The 13,211-nt window shown below is 44.1% G+C and overlaps 6 protein-coding genes across 6 annotated transcripts; 4 read left to right on the forward strand and 2 right to left on the reverse strand.

Annotated features, from left to right (window-relative positions):
• Positions 1–121: 121 nt before the first annotated feature.
• On the reverse strand, positions 122–814 carry BYT42DRAFT_616738 (uncharacterized protein; the record flags this gene model as incomplete). Its single annotated transcript, XM_051572106.1, has 2 exons — positions 122–734; positions 789–814. The coding sequence occupies 2 exons, from the start codon at positions 812–814 to the stop codon at positions 122–124; spliced, it is 639 nt and encodes a 212-aa protein (XP_051420668.1).
• A 356-nt stretch (positions 815–1,170) lies between these two features.
• BYT42DRAFT_548494 (uncharacterized protein) lies at positions 1,171–1,614 on the forward strand (the record flags this gene model as incomplete). The annotated part of the gene is made up of 2 exons (XM_051566015.1): positions 1,171–1,370; positions 1,446–1,614. The coding sequence occupies 2 exons, from the start codon at positions 1,171–1,173 to the stop codon at positions 1,612–1,614; spliced, it is 369 nt and encodes a 122-aa protein (XP_051420669.1).
• Positions 1,615–3,427: 1,813 nt separating this feature from the next.
• Positions 3,428–6,712, forward strand: BYT42DRAFT_607279 (P-loop containing nucleoside triphosphate hydrolase protein). Its single transcript, XM_051571171.1, has 8 exons — positions 3,428–3,738; positions 3,808–3,999; positions 4,071–4,118; positions 4,209–4,556; positions 4,629–4,862; positions 4,944–5,178; positions 5,249–6,398; positions 6,460–6,712. Exons 1-8 carry the CDS (start codon positions 3,455–3,457, stop codon positions 6,489–6,491), a joined length of 2,523 nt encoding a protein of 840 aa, XP_051420670.1. The 5' UTR covers positions 3,428–3,454; the 3' UTR covers positions 6,492–6,712.
• Positions 6,713–7,120: 408 nt separating this feature from the next.
• BYT42DRAFT_581054 (uncharacterized protein) lies at positions 7,121–9,783 on the reverse strand. Its single transcript, XM_051569577.1, has 6 exons — positions 9,327–9,783; positions 9,039–9,251; positions 8,666–8,980; positions 8,072–8,613; positions 7,829–7,994; positions 7,121–7,771 (listed from the first exon to the last, which is right to left on the reverse strand). The coding sequence occupies exons 1-6, from the start codon at positions 9,664–9,666 to the stop codon at positions 7,341–7,343; spliced, it is 2,007 nt and encodes a 668-aa protein (XP_051420671.1). The 5' UTR covers positions 9,667–9,783; the 3' UTR covers positions 7,121–7,340.
• Positions 9,784–10,349: 566 nt separating this feature from the next.
• Positions 10,350–11,852, forward strand: BYT42DRAFT_616742 (P-loop containing nucleoside triphosphate hydrolase protein; the record flags this gene model as incomplete). Its single annotated transcript, XM_051572107.1, has 6 exons — positions 10,350–10,407; positions 10,480–10,601; positions 10,673–10,757; positions 10,843–11,384; positions 11,458–11,655; positions 11,739–11,852. 6 exons carry the CDS (start codon positions 10,350–10,352, stop codon positions 11,850–11,852), a joined length of 1,119 nt encoding a protein of 372 aa, XP_051420672.1.
• Positions 11,853–12,233: 381 nt separating this feature from the next.
• Positions 12,234–12,800, forward strand: BYT42DRAFT_581072 (ribosomal protein S26e; the record flags this gene model as incomplete). Its single annotated transcript, XM_051569578.1, has 3 exons — positions 12,234–12,257; positions 12,389–12,566; positions 12,655–12,800. 3 exons carry the CDS (start codon positions 12,234–12,236, stop codon positions 12,798–12,800), a joined length of 348 nt encoding a protein of 115 aa, XP_051420673.1.
• Positions 12,801–13,211: the final 411 nt, after the last annotated feature.

A 13,211-nucleotide genomic window follows, 5' to 3' on the forward strand; every position in this document is an offset into this window, starting at 1 on the left:
GTTCATGAGAGGGGTCAATGCGCGTTTTAAGGAGTTGCTGGGTGACGCCTATGTTTGTCAAGGCGATTGTAACAAAAGCTCCCAAGGTCACTTAATAAAAAAGAGGCTGATAATGAGCAATTCAAAGATAGGCTGGTCTTCCCGAGAGACAAACGCCAATGACTGTCATTTGTGGGTCAAATGGGCCAGAATCGGCCGAGGACACAGCAACGAAAGGGAAGGGCGGAGGCGCAACGAAAGGAGCAGACGAAGTGGCACCAGCCAAACACACACCAGGAGAAGCGGCGTCAACAGAAGAAACCGAAGCCGGCACATCGAACGGAGCACAAGTAGTGGCACCAGCCACAGAGGACACGCCAGCCGAAGGAACACCAGCAAACGCAAAAGATGGCGGGACAAAAGAAGGGACAGAAGAAGGAGCACTGGCCAAAGGGACACCAGGCAAAGGGACGGAATAAGGGACAGGAGAAAGGGCACGGGAGAGGGCAGCGGCCAAGGACACAGAAGAGGCAGAGGAAGGGACGGAGTAAGCCACGAACGGAGCGTCAACGTTCAAAGTGGCCGCGTCAACCTTCTCTTGAACAGTGATCTTCAAGAGAGTAAGTTTGCGCACGTAATCACGGCTTTCGATACGGCTCATGGCGTTGCGCTTGAGAAACGAGATGACATTGTCAACCGTTTTCATAAAAGTGGGAGCGGCCTCAACCATGGCATCATCGGCACACTCTATATTTCTACTCATTAGTTAGCAAACCGTGAACCCCAACCGAAATGGATCAGCAACTTACAAAGTAAGTTTGTTTAAACGTTCCATGTTGTTAAGAATAGCGCTTTGAGCTTTAAATATATATATATATATATATATATAAGGTTAGTATAAAGGTATGGCAATGACCTTGTCGCTTTATTTACGGATTTGGAAGGGAGATATTTTCAGAAAATACTGAGGAAGACATGCATCAGCTGTATTGCGCGTCAATATCAACAACGCGGGATTGCGTCAACAGCAGCCATGTAAAAAAAAACGCCAGACGTCTTTGAATGTCCCTCAATCCCACTGTAAGCAAAAGAAAAGCTGTGATTTGGTCATGAAGTGATTACCCTGAATCACGATTCAAAGGTCCAAGTAATCTAGTAACATTCTCATCTTACCCGCTACTGATCTCAGCCATGGAAGAAAGCCGCTTCCAACAAGGTGGCGACGAACAAGAAAGCTTCTTCGGTGGCAATGATCACCAAGCAGAAGAGGAAGCTGTATACGTCAATGATCCGATGCAGATAAACTCCGAAGATGAACTTGTAGACTGGGTGGACGTTGACCGCCAAGACAAACTGGTCGAATGGATCGGTTGCGAGGAAGGATCCATCCAGTGACGTCCATCCGGTCTGTCGACCGGATAACAAATAACGCGAGAACAAGGTAATTGCACAAATTTCTGTCAAAGGAATAGTGTCCTGACTTCTCTCAAAACCACAGATAGAAACGATAAACGAGCCATCAACAATGACATTGGTGCCGAAATCGCAGCCTCCACCACAGACTTTTCCGTCCAAGCTTCGTCTGTCGTGGACATGCAGCCAAATTGGTTGGCTGCAAAAACCTCCGCCCGATAGTCGGTCGCAATTGCCATCGAGCTGGTACGTACTTTACTGATTGCGGCCTAATGTCATTCTCTTTGCTTATTTGTCTCTGTTTAACCTCTTGTAGGCATAGCGACCACTCGAAAAAAGATTGATAGGAGGACGGAATATCCCCTATCAGTCATCTCAACCACATTCAAGAAGCTTCTTCTGCTGAAGCATGTTTCCGAACAGCGAGGCATACCGCATACCAGTATACTGTGACCTTTTTTCTTTCTTTCCTTCTTTCTTTTGTTTTTGAATTTTTTTACTGACGGGATCCTCATATGTTAGGCAAAAAAGAGAAAAAAAAAGAAAAAGAAAAGAAAAAGAAAAGAAAAGGGGGAAAAAAAAGGAAGGGTGCATACTGGGCTTAGTAGTCGCAGCGATCCCTGTTACACGACCGATACATTTACGCGGGTTCTCCTTGTACGGATCTCGCCGAGCGAGGTTCACCATGCCAAATTCCACTGCGCGATTCCGATCCAGTTTGCATGAGACATGACACGATCCCAAGGCGCTCACTATATGTTAGAAAAAGTAAATACCGGAATGGCAATCAAGGGAACAATGTTTGCAGCAGATTGACTAGCTAGGCCGAGAACTTTTTATGTAGAGATGCTTGGCCGAAGCCAAGCATCCGTCCATTGAGCCCCGCTCCCCGGTGAATCTTGATCGTGTGCATGTCAAAGAGAAGATACGCCAGGTGAGCGTCTGCAATAATGGCGGATCGTATGCGATACAGGCTGTAACAGGGAACGGAAGCAAGGTGGGTGATGTGCGGCGAGTTCCCCGGCGTAGTAAATGAGGAAAGTGGGCTGGGATCGTATGCGGTGGCGAACAGTTTGGTGTGCATCCCATGTAGAACCCCCCCCCCGGGCCCAATGCCTAGCATCCCGTCAATTCATATTTCTTCGATCTGGGTTTTACTTTTTTCAGCATGTATCAAACTAATGCTTTTTTATTCATCCATCTAAATTATTTCATCGTCATTTCTCACAACGTTTGTATCTCACTTATATATTATGCTATCTTAACCCATCTTTCGAAATTGCTGTAAATATTTCATCATATCTCACAGTATTTGTATCTCGCTTATATCTTATGCTTTTAATCCATCTTGCGAAAAATTCCTCAATCTCGTCAATAAAACTGTATCCGCCTCGCTGTTCCATCAATTGATGACCATTTGGATTATAAATTTTTGCATCTTGTTTGCCATGGCTCAGTTGTCGGCTATTAATGAGTTGCCATTGGTAGCGGAATAGGGTCGAACGATGAAAAAGTCGACTATAATATCGCATCGATAAAGCTGATACTTTATAAAAACCCACTCGTAAATAGTGAATCCTATACAATTTTGTCCATTGATTAGGATATTTCTTTCTTTATTGAACACAGCAGCATACATTTTGTCATGATGTATCGTGATATACTGTACAACGAAATTACTATGAGTTACAGAAAATGGGTGATATATGTGGGTGATCGTGTCGTTTCTCTCATTCTTTTGCTGCGTGCACTTCGGATCACGCATTGGAAGGTGGCATGGAGGACCAGCTCAATGAGATACAACACAGGCGACACCGCTTAATCTTGTATTTACTATTAGTATGAGGTGATATGTTGTAATTGTCAATTGAGGAAATAGAATAAGCTTAACTGCGAGTAAACTCAATTTGTGAGCTTTTTTTGTTGGCATTACTCGCACGCCACAGCATATGGATCATAATTTTTTAGGACCGACAGAAATAATGCACCCTCATTATGTGATTCTCCGCCGATGCTCACTTTTCGTGATGAAACTGTCAAGGAAAAAGGTGATTAGGAGACAATGACGACACCGTTTTCCGAGTCACCTTTTTTTTTTTCGATACAGCAAAGAAACGCCCAAATCGCCCACTTCTTCATACTTTTCGTGTTCTTTGTCGTTATCATGTGGTCTTTTAAGCACCCTTTTACCTCCAACTGCGAAAGCTCCAACTGCGAATCCTTCACCACCCGTATTTTCAACGCGTTCCAACACGTGACTTTACCCTCGTGGCTCTCTGCTTCTGTGCCTCTGCCCAACCAGGTGGTTGAACAGGCCAAGAATATCCAAGTCGTCCTGCGTTATCGGTAAATTTGCTACCATGCCATTTGCGCCCATTGCCCGTTTCACTTTGATCTCATTGTCTTGGTTTCTAGTGATCTCCATGGTGACGACAATGAGGTTTCTCCCGTTACTTTGAAGGCCAACCCGTCTTCTCCTGAAAAAGAAGTCTTGTTCGGCAATGAGCAAGAATGCTATGCCTTTGATCATGTCTTTGATCAATCTTCCTCTCAAGAATCCATTTTCCACGAGGTGGCTGAACCTATGATTGAACAAATCATGAACGGGTAAGTAATAAATTGAATGACCGTGCACTTTATGCGTTTCAGTGGTTACTGATTTTTATTTTCCTTCATAGTTATAACTGCGCCGTGATCGCCTGCGGACAAAGCGGCTCTGGCAAATCGTAAGTGGTCTAACAGTTTATGATTGGCCGATACCACATCCGATAACCTTAACTGACTATTTTTAATCCCCACGTTTTTCGTTACGTTAGTTTCACCATGCAAGGAAATATGGAGGAATTTTCCAAAAACTGTCCTATCGACGCAGGCATGGTGCCTCGAACCCTCTACAGACTCTTTGAAAACTTGCGACTCTTCAAATATAATGCTTCTGTCCAAATTTCTGCTGTCGAGCTGTACGATGATCGTCTTTACGATTTGCTCAGAGTTCATGACGACAACTTGAATCCGGAAATTCAGTTCGATCCCACTACTTCCGGTGCGACGATCCAGGGATGCAACGAACCATTGATTCATTCTGCTGATGAAGGTCTTGTCATTCTTTGTCATGGCATGAGATTGCGAACCATCGGCGCCACGCGCTCGCATAATACTTCAAAGTAAGCAGGAATAACTCGATTGGGTCCCGTTTTCACGTGAAGCAAAAATTGATTTCTTTTTTTTATTCGTAGCCGTGGCCACTGCTTTTTGACTGTTAAAGTCAATATTCAAGACATTGTCGGCGATAAGGCGATCATTCGGAGCGGCAAACTGACCTTTGTCGACCTTGCTGGTTCTGAAATAGATCACGAAGGCCATTTCCGTCCTATTTTCCAACACGAAGCTGCCTCTGTCAATAAGGGCTTATTGACCCTTCAAACTGTCATCCAGGAACTTGCCAACTCAGAACCTACCAACTCCCACAGGTAATTTTCCCCAATACTTTTTCTATACTTGGTGATAATATATCTAACGCAATGTGTATAATATCTGTGGCTTGTTTGTAGATGTGACATGCTCACATGGTTACTCAAAGATTCATTGGGTGGACATACCCAAACATGCATTCTGGCCACTGCCTCCACCGCCGAGGCTCATCACAATGACACATTGGCCACTTTGAAGAGCGCCATTCTCGCCAGACATATTATCAATTTCCCGCGAACTAATGCGCCTATCTATTGTCATCATCACGTCGGCGCTTTACAAGACTCTGACAAAACGCTCAATGCAGAAGTCAAGGTAATTAAATTCATCATCATTTATTTTAAGAGCTCTCTCTTCGGCAATGTATTAATCATTGCCATTGTAGTATAATGAAGAAACAGATCAAGTTAGCATGTCCAAAGAATTGTTCTATGCTTGGGAACATCAATTACATCATTTGAGGGAGTCATGCCAACAAAGCGCCCACGAACTGGAGAAATACAAAGGACAAGCATATGAAGAAAAACAGCAAGCGCAATTGAAACCGTTGTCAAGTCAACCCGATGACGATGGTGCTGATGCTCTTGTGAATCAAGTATTGAGCTATACCGAAAAGAGGCGCGAGAAGGAAGCACAAGTGGCGAAATTAACGTTGGAAATGCAACAGCAAAGTGAGATGTTGGAGCACGAAATCTTAAATTCCCGCAAGATGATGGCTACACTGAGTAGCACCATTCAAGGAAAAGAGGAGCAAATCGCCTATCTGAAGGACAAGATGACGAAGTATGAGCTGGTCATCCAGGAATACGACAAGAAAATTACCCTCATTACCGAAGCTAAAGATGAAGAAATCGCGCAGCTGAATGAAAGGGTCACCAAGTATGAACAGCTCGCCAAGGAACACGACGATGACGTCGCCCTCATCACCAAAAGAAAGGGTGAAGAAATTGCGCAACTGAAAGAAACGGTGGCGAAACGTGAAAAAACGATTGAGAACAAGAAAGACGAAATCAAGCGCATGTACACCGATAACGCCCATCAAGCGGCATTTCTGATTGAAGTCATTGGGGAACGTGAACGAACGATCGAGGAGGATAAGAAGGAAATGGACAGTCTAAAACGCACGATTCAAGTCAACCAAAAATATCACAAGACATACGTGCAGGACCTCGAAACCGAAATGGATGCTCAACGATTACAGCTTCGAATGCAGGTCGAAGAACTTCAAAAGCTGAAGGGCATCGATTCCAGCCAGGATCAATATGAAAATCAAGAAGCTGTCGTGAGCAAAATTGATCGTACAGAGAACCAAGTGCTCCATTGCGACGCCCCCATCACTACCATCAATGAAACCGAGCAATCAGAAGTTTCATCAGCAAAGGGAATACTCCTAGATGCCAGTAACCAAACAACAGGAAACAGGAAACGAAAGGTTGAAGATCCTCGTGAACCACTGGCACACAATGGCTCTGAAGCCCCAGACGTGAAAGAAGAACCTCCGGACCAAACGTCCAAACATAAAAATCGACCTCCACGTAAGTAAGGAAATTGGTTGTTTGGGTTACAAATAATTAATCACTTTCTCCTTCTTCATAGGCCGTCTTAAAAGACAAAGAACCCTCATGTAATTCAGCAACAGATTGCCGCCATCCACAACCTTAATTCAGCATTCCTTATTGCTTCTCTTTCTTCCCGGTGTTTCCTTTTCTTCATTATATGTTTTATCCATCATCATTCCATTGTTTTTTACAATTCAGAGTCTGATTCCGTTTCATCGTTTTTCCTCGTCGGGACATTATATGTATTTCCAGCGTATGAATTATTTTCAAATTGCGTGCAATAAGATTGGTTCGGCTTAACGCCTTCATTGGAAACGTCAAAGCTCAATTTTTTTAGCTGAGAAATTCCTAAACTGGAATGCCTTACCCTCCACCCTGTGTCCATTGTACCGAATGACAAATAGCTGTACTTAAAGGAGGTACATCATGAGCTTACATCGGGCAAATCAAGGGATGGTGATGCCTAAATGCTTGTTGACTGTTGTTATGTCATTGGTTTCCTGTGTGCACCAACAAGCCAGTAAACTGGACATTTGATGCTCGACCTATATTACCCGTTTTTTACTAGGCTATTATGATGAATAGGTAGGAGCAGCATGTTCCGTGGTATATCATGTTCCTCTAATATTGAATCAATTCGGTAGATAATAAACATTATAAATCAACATCTTCAAAGAGTATAACCACCGAACGGCCTTGTTTGACGTGCTTGACCAATTGTTATTACCATTTTTTATTATTTACTGTGATAACAATGAGTGACCGCAATTGGCGGCAACTTGTGATGTAGATGATGGGTCGATCGAGCCGAGTACACTGGGATTGTTTCTTTGGCCCGTTCTTTGCTGACCATATTATTCTTTACAGCGCTGTTACCATGATATTGCTTATGTGTTTGAATCTATGTAAAAATGCGATTCAGATCCACTTTTTTCTCTGGCAACATAGGAGCGCTTTTGTCACCTGAATGGGATCTGGTCTATTGGAAAGAGACACCAGGTCTTTAAATCGGTTGTTTTGCGTTTCCCGTTCCGGCAAAGACCAAGTCAGCGAACTTGCCAAGGCTCCATAAGAGGGCTGAGAAGAAGTACGTAGCAAGGGATTCATGATAGACGTCGGTTTGTAAGACCTGGTTGCCAAGGTAGAAGGAGGATGCGTCGCTGACAATGCTGGGGTATTTCCCAACTGTGGGCTTGATGCGTTTGGAGAGTCACTGAGAGGTTTGATTTCATCTGGCGAACTGGACAGGCATGGCGTGGCAGGTGATACAATGGAGGGATGACGCGAAAACTGGAGGGGCTGATGCCAAGTCCACAGCTGCATGCGATATTCGGCTTCGTTATTTTCATCTTTTGACAATGCATGAGCTAGCTCAATATAACTGGGGATAGAATGCTTATTGTTACCCAGTTCCGGATCATGGTCGTCATTGGATCCATCTCCTTCATTATCATCGTCATCCTCATCCTGCAGTTGAAGTTTCTCCGTGAGAAGATCACCAAATAGGCTTATGAAATAAGCTGCAATGGCAATGGCCAGAATGATATAGATAAACCAGAATTCCTGAGCCAACTATGCAAGTTAATGGAAAAAAGGTGAGTAGAAAATAATTTCGTCCCATTTTTTCGCTTCATTCCCCAAACGCTTACAGCCGTTTCGGGGACCAAATCACCGAATCCGATCGTGAGTTGAGTAGTCAACACGAAATAGAGAGCGTCCATGTATGACCAGTGGTCCTCCAAGTAGCAAAAGATGGCCGCTCCACCGAACCAAGACACTGTAAAGATGATGAACATGCGAATTACCCCTGATCGTGTCATGACTTGGATCAATACTTCCCGGCTTTTGTCGCGAAGCATGCCACTGAACGTAAAATTACTAAAGGCGGACATGTTGGACAACGATCGACAATGGTGCGAATCTTGAGATCGTTCGACGCATCGGATATCGACGTCATTGCTTCGCAAAGGTGTCGTTTGCTGCTGGTGGAGCCATTTCTGTCGTTGTTTTTGCGTGTATTCACTAAGCGATTCGGCTCGCATCAGCTTGACGGTCATGATGTTGGGCGAAGTTCCCGCTATCACCGCTCGAATAGACAGCAGAAAATATGCGACCACACTCACACCAAAAATGCCGTAGATCATGAAAAACACACGTCCATTCTTCGTTACAGGAGCTACATCCCCGTAGCCTATCACATCAGGATTAGAATCTTCATTGTACATAAATTGGCTAGTTTTTACCTATGGTCGTCAATGCGGTGGAGCAAAAAATGAATGCTTCATTATAGCTCCAGTTTTCTAGACGCATGTAGACGAGAGCACCTATGGCTACCGTCGCACAAGCCATGGTCGTTGGGAGCACGGTGCCTTTAAGAACAACCGACAGACTGGATGAAGGGTAATCCAGAAACCAGTCCAAGGTAAACCCTACGCCTGCAACCATCGCCAAAGTGCTAGAGACAAAGCAGCTCCAAAAACCACGAGAATAAGCGAAAAGGCTGGAAACATTATTGACTTGACAATGAAAATGGTAAACTGAAGACACGCAGAGAATCGCTAAAGAGAACAACAAGATCTTGGTATCCCTGTATACGCCATACAACGATGAATCTACCTTGTATGTAAGCCAGCCACTGACAACAACAGGAAGCTCCATAAAATCTGAACCTTGTTCTCGCAATAAGGCACAAGATGATTGCCACACCGCAACACAATCCGAGAGATACGAATACGTGTTCGAGTAAAGGAATATTCTTCATGGGGCTTTTATCGAAATCGTGACCTGTGCCATCCCAGTGACGATGATCTACGAGCCATCCTCTTACGGCTGTCATGGTACGTTATGTGAGACAATACGTTTCATGCACCAGAGTTACAATCGTATGGAAGAAGTGACGTTTACCTAGAGCTCTCACCAACATCAATGTGCTATAAATGCTGCCAAAAGCGGCGATAAAGAATGGAATCTCCGCCAATCGCTTGGGTTGTTCGAGCTTGTGTGGATCGCGGCGAGTATATCGAGAACGTGACGGGAGCTGGATACAGCAAGTGAGGAGGTCTTCCTCTTCGTCCGAATCCATCCATGGTTCAGAGGTCTGGTGTTGACCCGCAGTTTTATTGAGAACGGGTGGTTTAGCTGGGAACGTAAAGTGTATCGTGGGGCGTTCGGTTGCGGAACCGGGATCTTCCCAGTTGTTAGCCGGCACAGCGTCATTGACGGCATGGGCATGGGTGGATGCCATGAGGTCCAATGATCGTAAAAGGAAAAACCGAGAATTCAATGGAAACAAAACGACTCGACTATTGCGGCTTTTTATTTATTGGCTAGTTTGGCGTACTCACATCGATCGAGAGATCAGCATGAGACAATTTATTTGGTCACTGATTTTGCCACTTTCCAAATTAGGCCGCAGCTTACGCACGGTGGACTCTTGCTGCTCAACTCTTCCAAGTGACCCATGACTTTTAAGGCAATTGATGCGCTTGATATCATTAGCATTATAATAGTATCACCAAGTACAGTGCATCTCATCGAGCAAAATACACGTTTGCTAATACAAACTATGATGGGCAAGATATTGTAGCGGAGAATTGTGTGTGGGTCGTCGTTTATCCAACAAAAAATTACAGCGACGTTGAGTAATGGTAACAGGGAAATAGTTATTGATAATGACGGACGAGGTATCAGTAAAGACGTGTACGGATGTCGTGGGTCACGGTAATTGTTTTTTAGCATGCTGCAAAGGTTCTGTCATATTTATGCTTTGTGGAAGAACTTTTTGAGCACTGACTCTTTATCACCAATCACGTGAATTTGCGATTTCCCCCCAAATTTCATCTTCATGCTTTGAGCTTGTCTCTTTTTTTTTTTTTTTTTTTTTTGATAACTTTTGCCCAATCTACCAGATCTTCTTTTTACTGCATGATGGATGCCGTTGTCGATTTCTTCAGAAGACCATCCAATAAGAAGTACATTGGCGAAGGTTTCAAAGCGATGCAAAGAATGACTAGTAGACTTTGATGTTTGGAAAAAGCTCATCGTTGAAAACTTGTAGTACTATTCTATACGGCCGTTCAAGTCACCGGTATCCTCTTGGTCCACTGGTTGATCATGCCTCAAGACCCTGCTAGAAAAGACGCAAAAAGCAAGGGGATCAAAGCATTGGGAAAATTAGGCGTAAGTGAAAATGTCAGCTTGTCTGAATTACATTCATCAGTAACATATATCATTGGATTGCCGAATCGTAGCTTTCCCACTTACGACTCACACCACATGAACGAATTATTGCAGGCGAAATCATTCACAGCGATGATATCTCAGTATCTTTTAGTGGTAAGCACTTGTTGCGATCCATTTTTGCGTGATGATGACTTGGCATCTGGAAGGTCATCCCTTAACATGTTGCTTGAATGGTTAGAAATTGGTGGGCTGGATGACATTGCTGAGGACCTGAGAGAGGCCGTGATCTACCCACTGTGTTACCCTGAACTTTACGCTGAATCGTCTGATCTGCTGGGTGCACCTGGTGGCGTACTTTTATATGGTCCTCCTGGCTGCGGCAAAACCATGCTGGCAAAAGCTTTAGCCAAAGAGAGCGGAGCGACGTTTATCAACCTGCGTATCTCGTCTTTGACCGACAAGTATTACGGTGAATCGAATAAATTGGTCGATGCGGTATTTTCTCTGGCAAAGAAGGTGGAGCCATGTATCATTTTCATTGACGAAATTGATGCATTGTTTCGCGAGCGTCGAGATTCGGATCATGATGCCACCAACATGATCAAAACCGGCTTCATGACACTATGGGATGGGTTGGCTACGCATAAAAATCCACGCATTGTTCTCTTGGGGGCCACTAATCGACCTCACGATATCGATACCGCTATTTTACGGAGAATGCCAAAACGATATGCTGTGAAACTACCCAGCGCGTCTCAAAGAAGAGCAATTTTGGAAATTGTAAGTCTATCAGTCTGATTGCCGCTCTTACTATTCTGGAGAACCGTAAATTGATGCAAGATGCATTCTTTAGCTTCTTAAAGATACACAACTCGCTCCCGACTTTGATATGCGTGAACTTGTTCAACGGACCGCTGGATGCTCTGGTAGCGATCTAAAAGAACTTTGCCGCAACGCAGCTATGGTGCCTATCCGCGAATACATTCGCTCTTCAGGGCAGTTATCCAAAGGCAGTAAAGCGAGCGAAGATTTGGAAAATTTGAGGGGCTCGGTAAGTAAATAGGTTGTGGGGCCACCAACTATTGTTGACATGTTGCCTAATGAACTTGCCTACTGGTATTATTTGCTTCACAGAAAGTCGAACTTCGACCTCTTGGGGTGCAAGATTTTTATAAATCCCAACGAGCCGATCCGGCCGCCAGTAGTCAAGAAGCCGATGTGTTCCTTCCCCAAGAAAATTTGGACTAAATCAACCGTGTCAACAATAACCCTACTAGTTTAAAGAAAGAAAAAAGTTTTATCCATACAATAGATAGACAAAAATTCTGGCATAACGTATTTTGTTATGGGCAACCGTACTATGTGTTGGCGTTTCCTTTTTTTTGAACTCTTTCGATTCGATGAAAATTAGCAGTCACAGCTCTTGCCGGGTCGTGGATCCTTTGGCCGCAACGCTCAAGATGAGGATGCTGGAGGCAAGCGTAAAAATCCCTCCCTTCATACTTTTACGCAGGACATCCATCCATCATGGTAAAGTATCGAAGCCATCTATTCAATAATCCACCATTATCTCTTCCTCCACCATCGAAGCTTGAATTCATTTTTGCATCCGCTCTCCAACCCCCGTCCATGAACCGTATTCGCAGATGGGCTGTCGATGCATCAACAAAAAAATGATGAATAGCTCGATACGGAGAACTGCCCTTTGCGTTGACCCCAAATGAAAAACGAGAAGAGCCCTTGTACTCATTTTGTTTACTTTTTGTTTTGAATTGGGTGCATAGACTTGCAAGAGAAGAAATAACGGACGCAACAAGCACGGCCGTGGTCACAACAAGTTTGTTCGTTGCATCAACTGTTACCGTTGTGTGCCCAAGGATAAGGCTATCAAGCGTTTCACCATCCGTAACATGGTCGAAGCCGCTGCCGTCCGTGATTTGCAGGAAGCTTCCATCTACGAGGGTAGGCATCAGTGACAAAAACTGTCATTTATCCTGTTCCTGTCGTTAACCTGTATTCTCTTTTACTTTTTATTTTTTGCCTTGGATAGAATACGCCATCCCCAAGTTGTACGTGAAGCTTCACTACTGCGTCTCTTGCGCCATTCACGCCAGAGTTGTTCGCGTTCGTTCCGTTGTCGATCGTCGCAACCGTGCTCCTCCACCAAGATTCCGCTTCCAAAAGAAGACTGCTTAAATGTAGGAGGCAGATGTACAGTTCATTTCCAAAGCAACCAACACAACGAAAAAAAAGTCACTGCAATCGATTTTAACCAGGTTGTTACGTTACGGTCTTTCTGGCGTCAATAAAGAAATCATTGTGAGATGCAACCCTGTGTAAATTCAATGCGTAAATGACCCTGTGGGATTGTGGAAGCGACTGGTCAATGGTAGTTGATGCATCATGCCTACCCATGTTCAAAGTATTACGACAGGCCAAGGATTGGAAATATGGAAAATTAATTGTGGAGGTGGTGAAATTTTGCCATGAATTCCTCAAGTATGAGCATAATTAAGAAAGGTTAGATTCTGCTAGTTTGGTCGTATTATATCCGGACAGCTTATGGCGTGATAAGTGCTGCTGCTAATGACAGAAAAACATCATGCT

Source organism: Radiomyces spectabilis (assembly GCF_025331425.1).
Source record: "Radiomyces spectabilis strain NRRL 2753 chromosome Unknown BYT42scaffold_11, whole genome shotgun sequence".
Classification (NCBI taxonomy): Eukaryota; Fungi; Mucoromycota; class Mucoromycetes; order Mucorales; family Radiomycetaceae; genus Radiomyces; species Radiomyces spectabilis.

Bases quoted from the DNA above. Each gene is read 5' to 3' on its own strand.
- BYT42DRAFT_581054 (XM_051569577.1), bottom strand. From the start codon at position 9,666: ATGGCATCCACCCATGCCCATGCCGTCAATGACGCTGTGCCGGCTAAC. The intron at 8,614-8,665 runs GTAAAAACTAGC...CTGATGTGATAG, and splicing joins CACCGCATTGACGACCATAG to GCTACGGGGATGTAGCTCCT. The intron at 7,772-7,828 runs GTAACAATAAGC...CATTGTCAAAAG, and splicing joins CGACCATGATCCGGAACTGG to ATGAAAATAACGAAGCCGAA.
- BYT42DRAFT_607279 (XM_051571171.1), top strand. From the start codon at position 3,455: ATGACGACACCGTTTTCCGAGTCACCTTTTTTTTTTTCGATACAGCAA. The intron at 4,119-4,208 runs GTAAGTGGTCTA...TCGTTACGTTAG, and splicing joins CAAAGCGGCTCTGGCAAATC to TTTCACCATGCAAGGAAATA. The intron at 4,863-4,943 runs GTAATTTTCCCC...GCTTGTTTGTAG, and splicing joins GAACCTACCAACTCCCACAG to ATGTGACATGCTCACATGGT.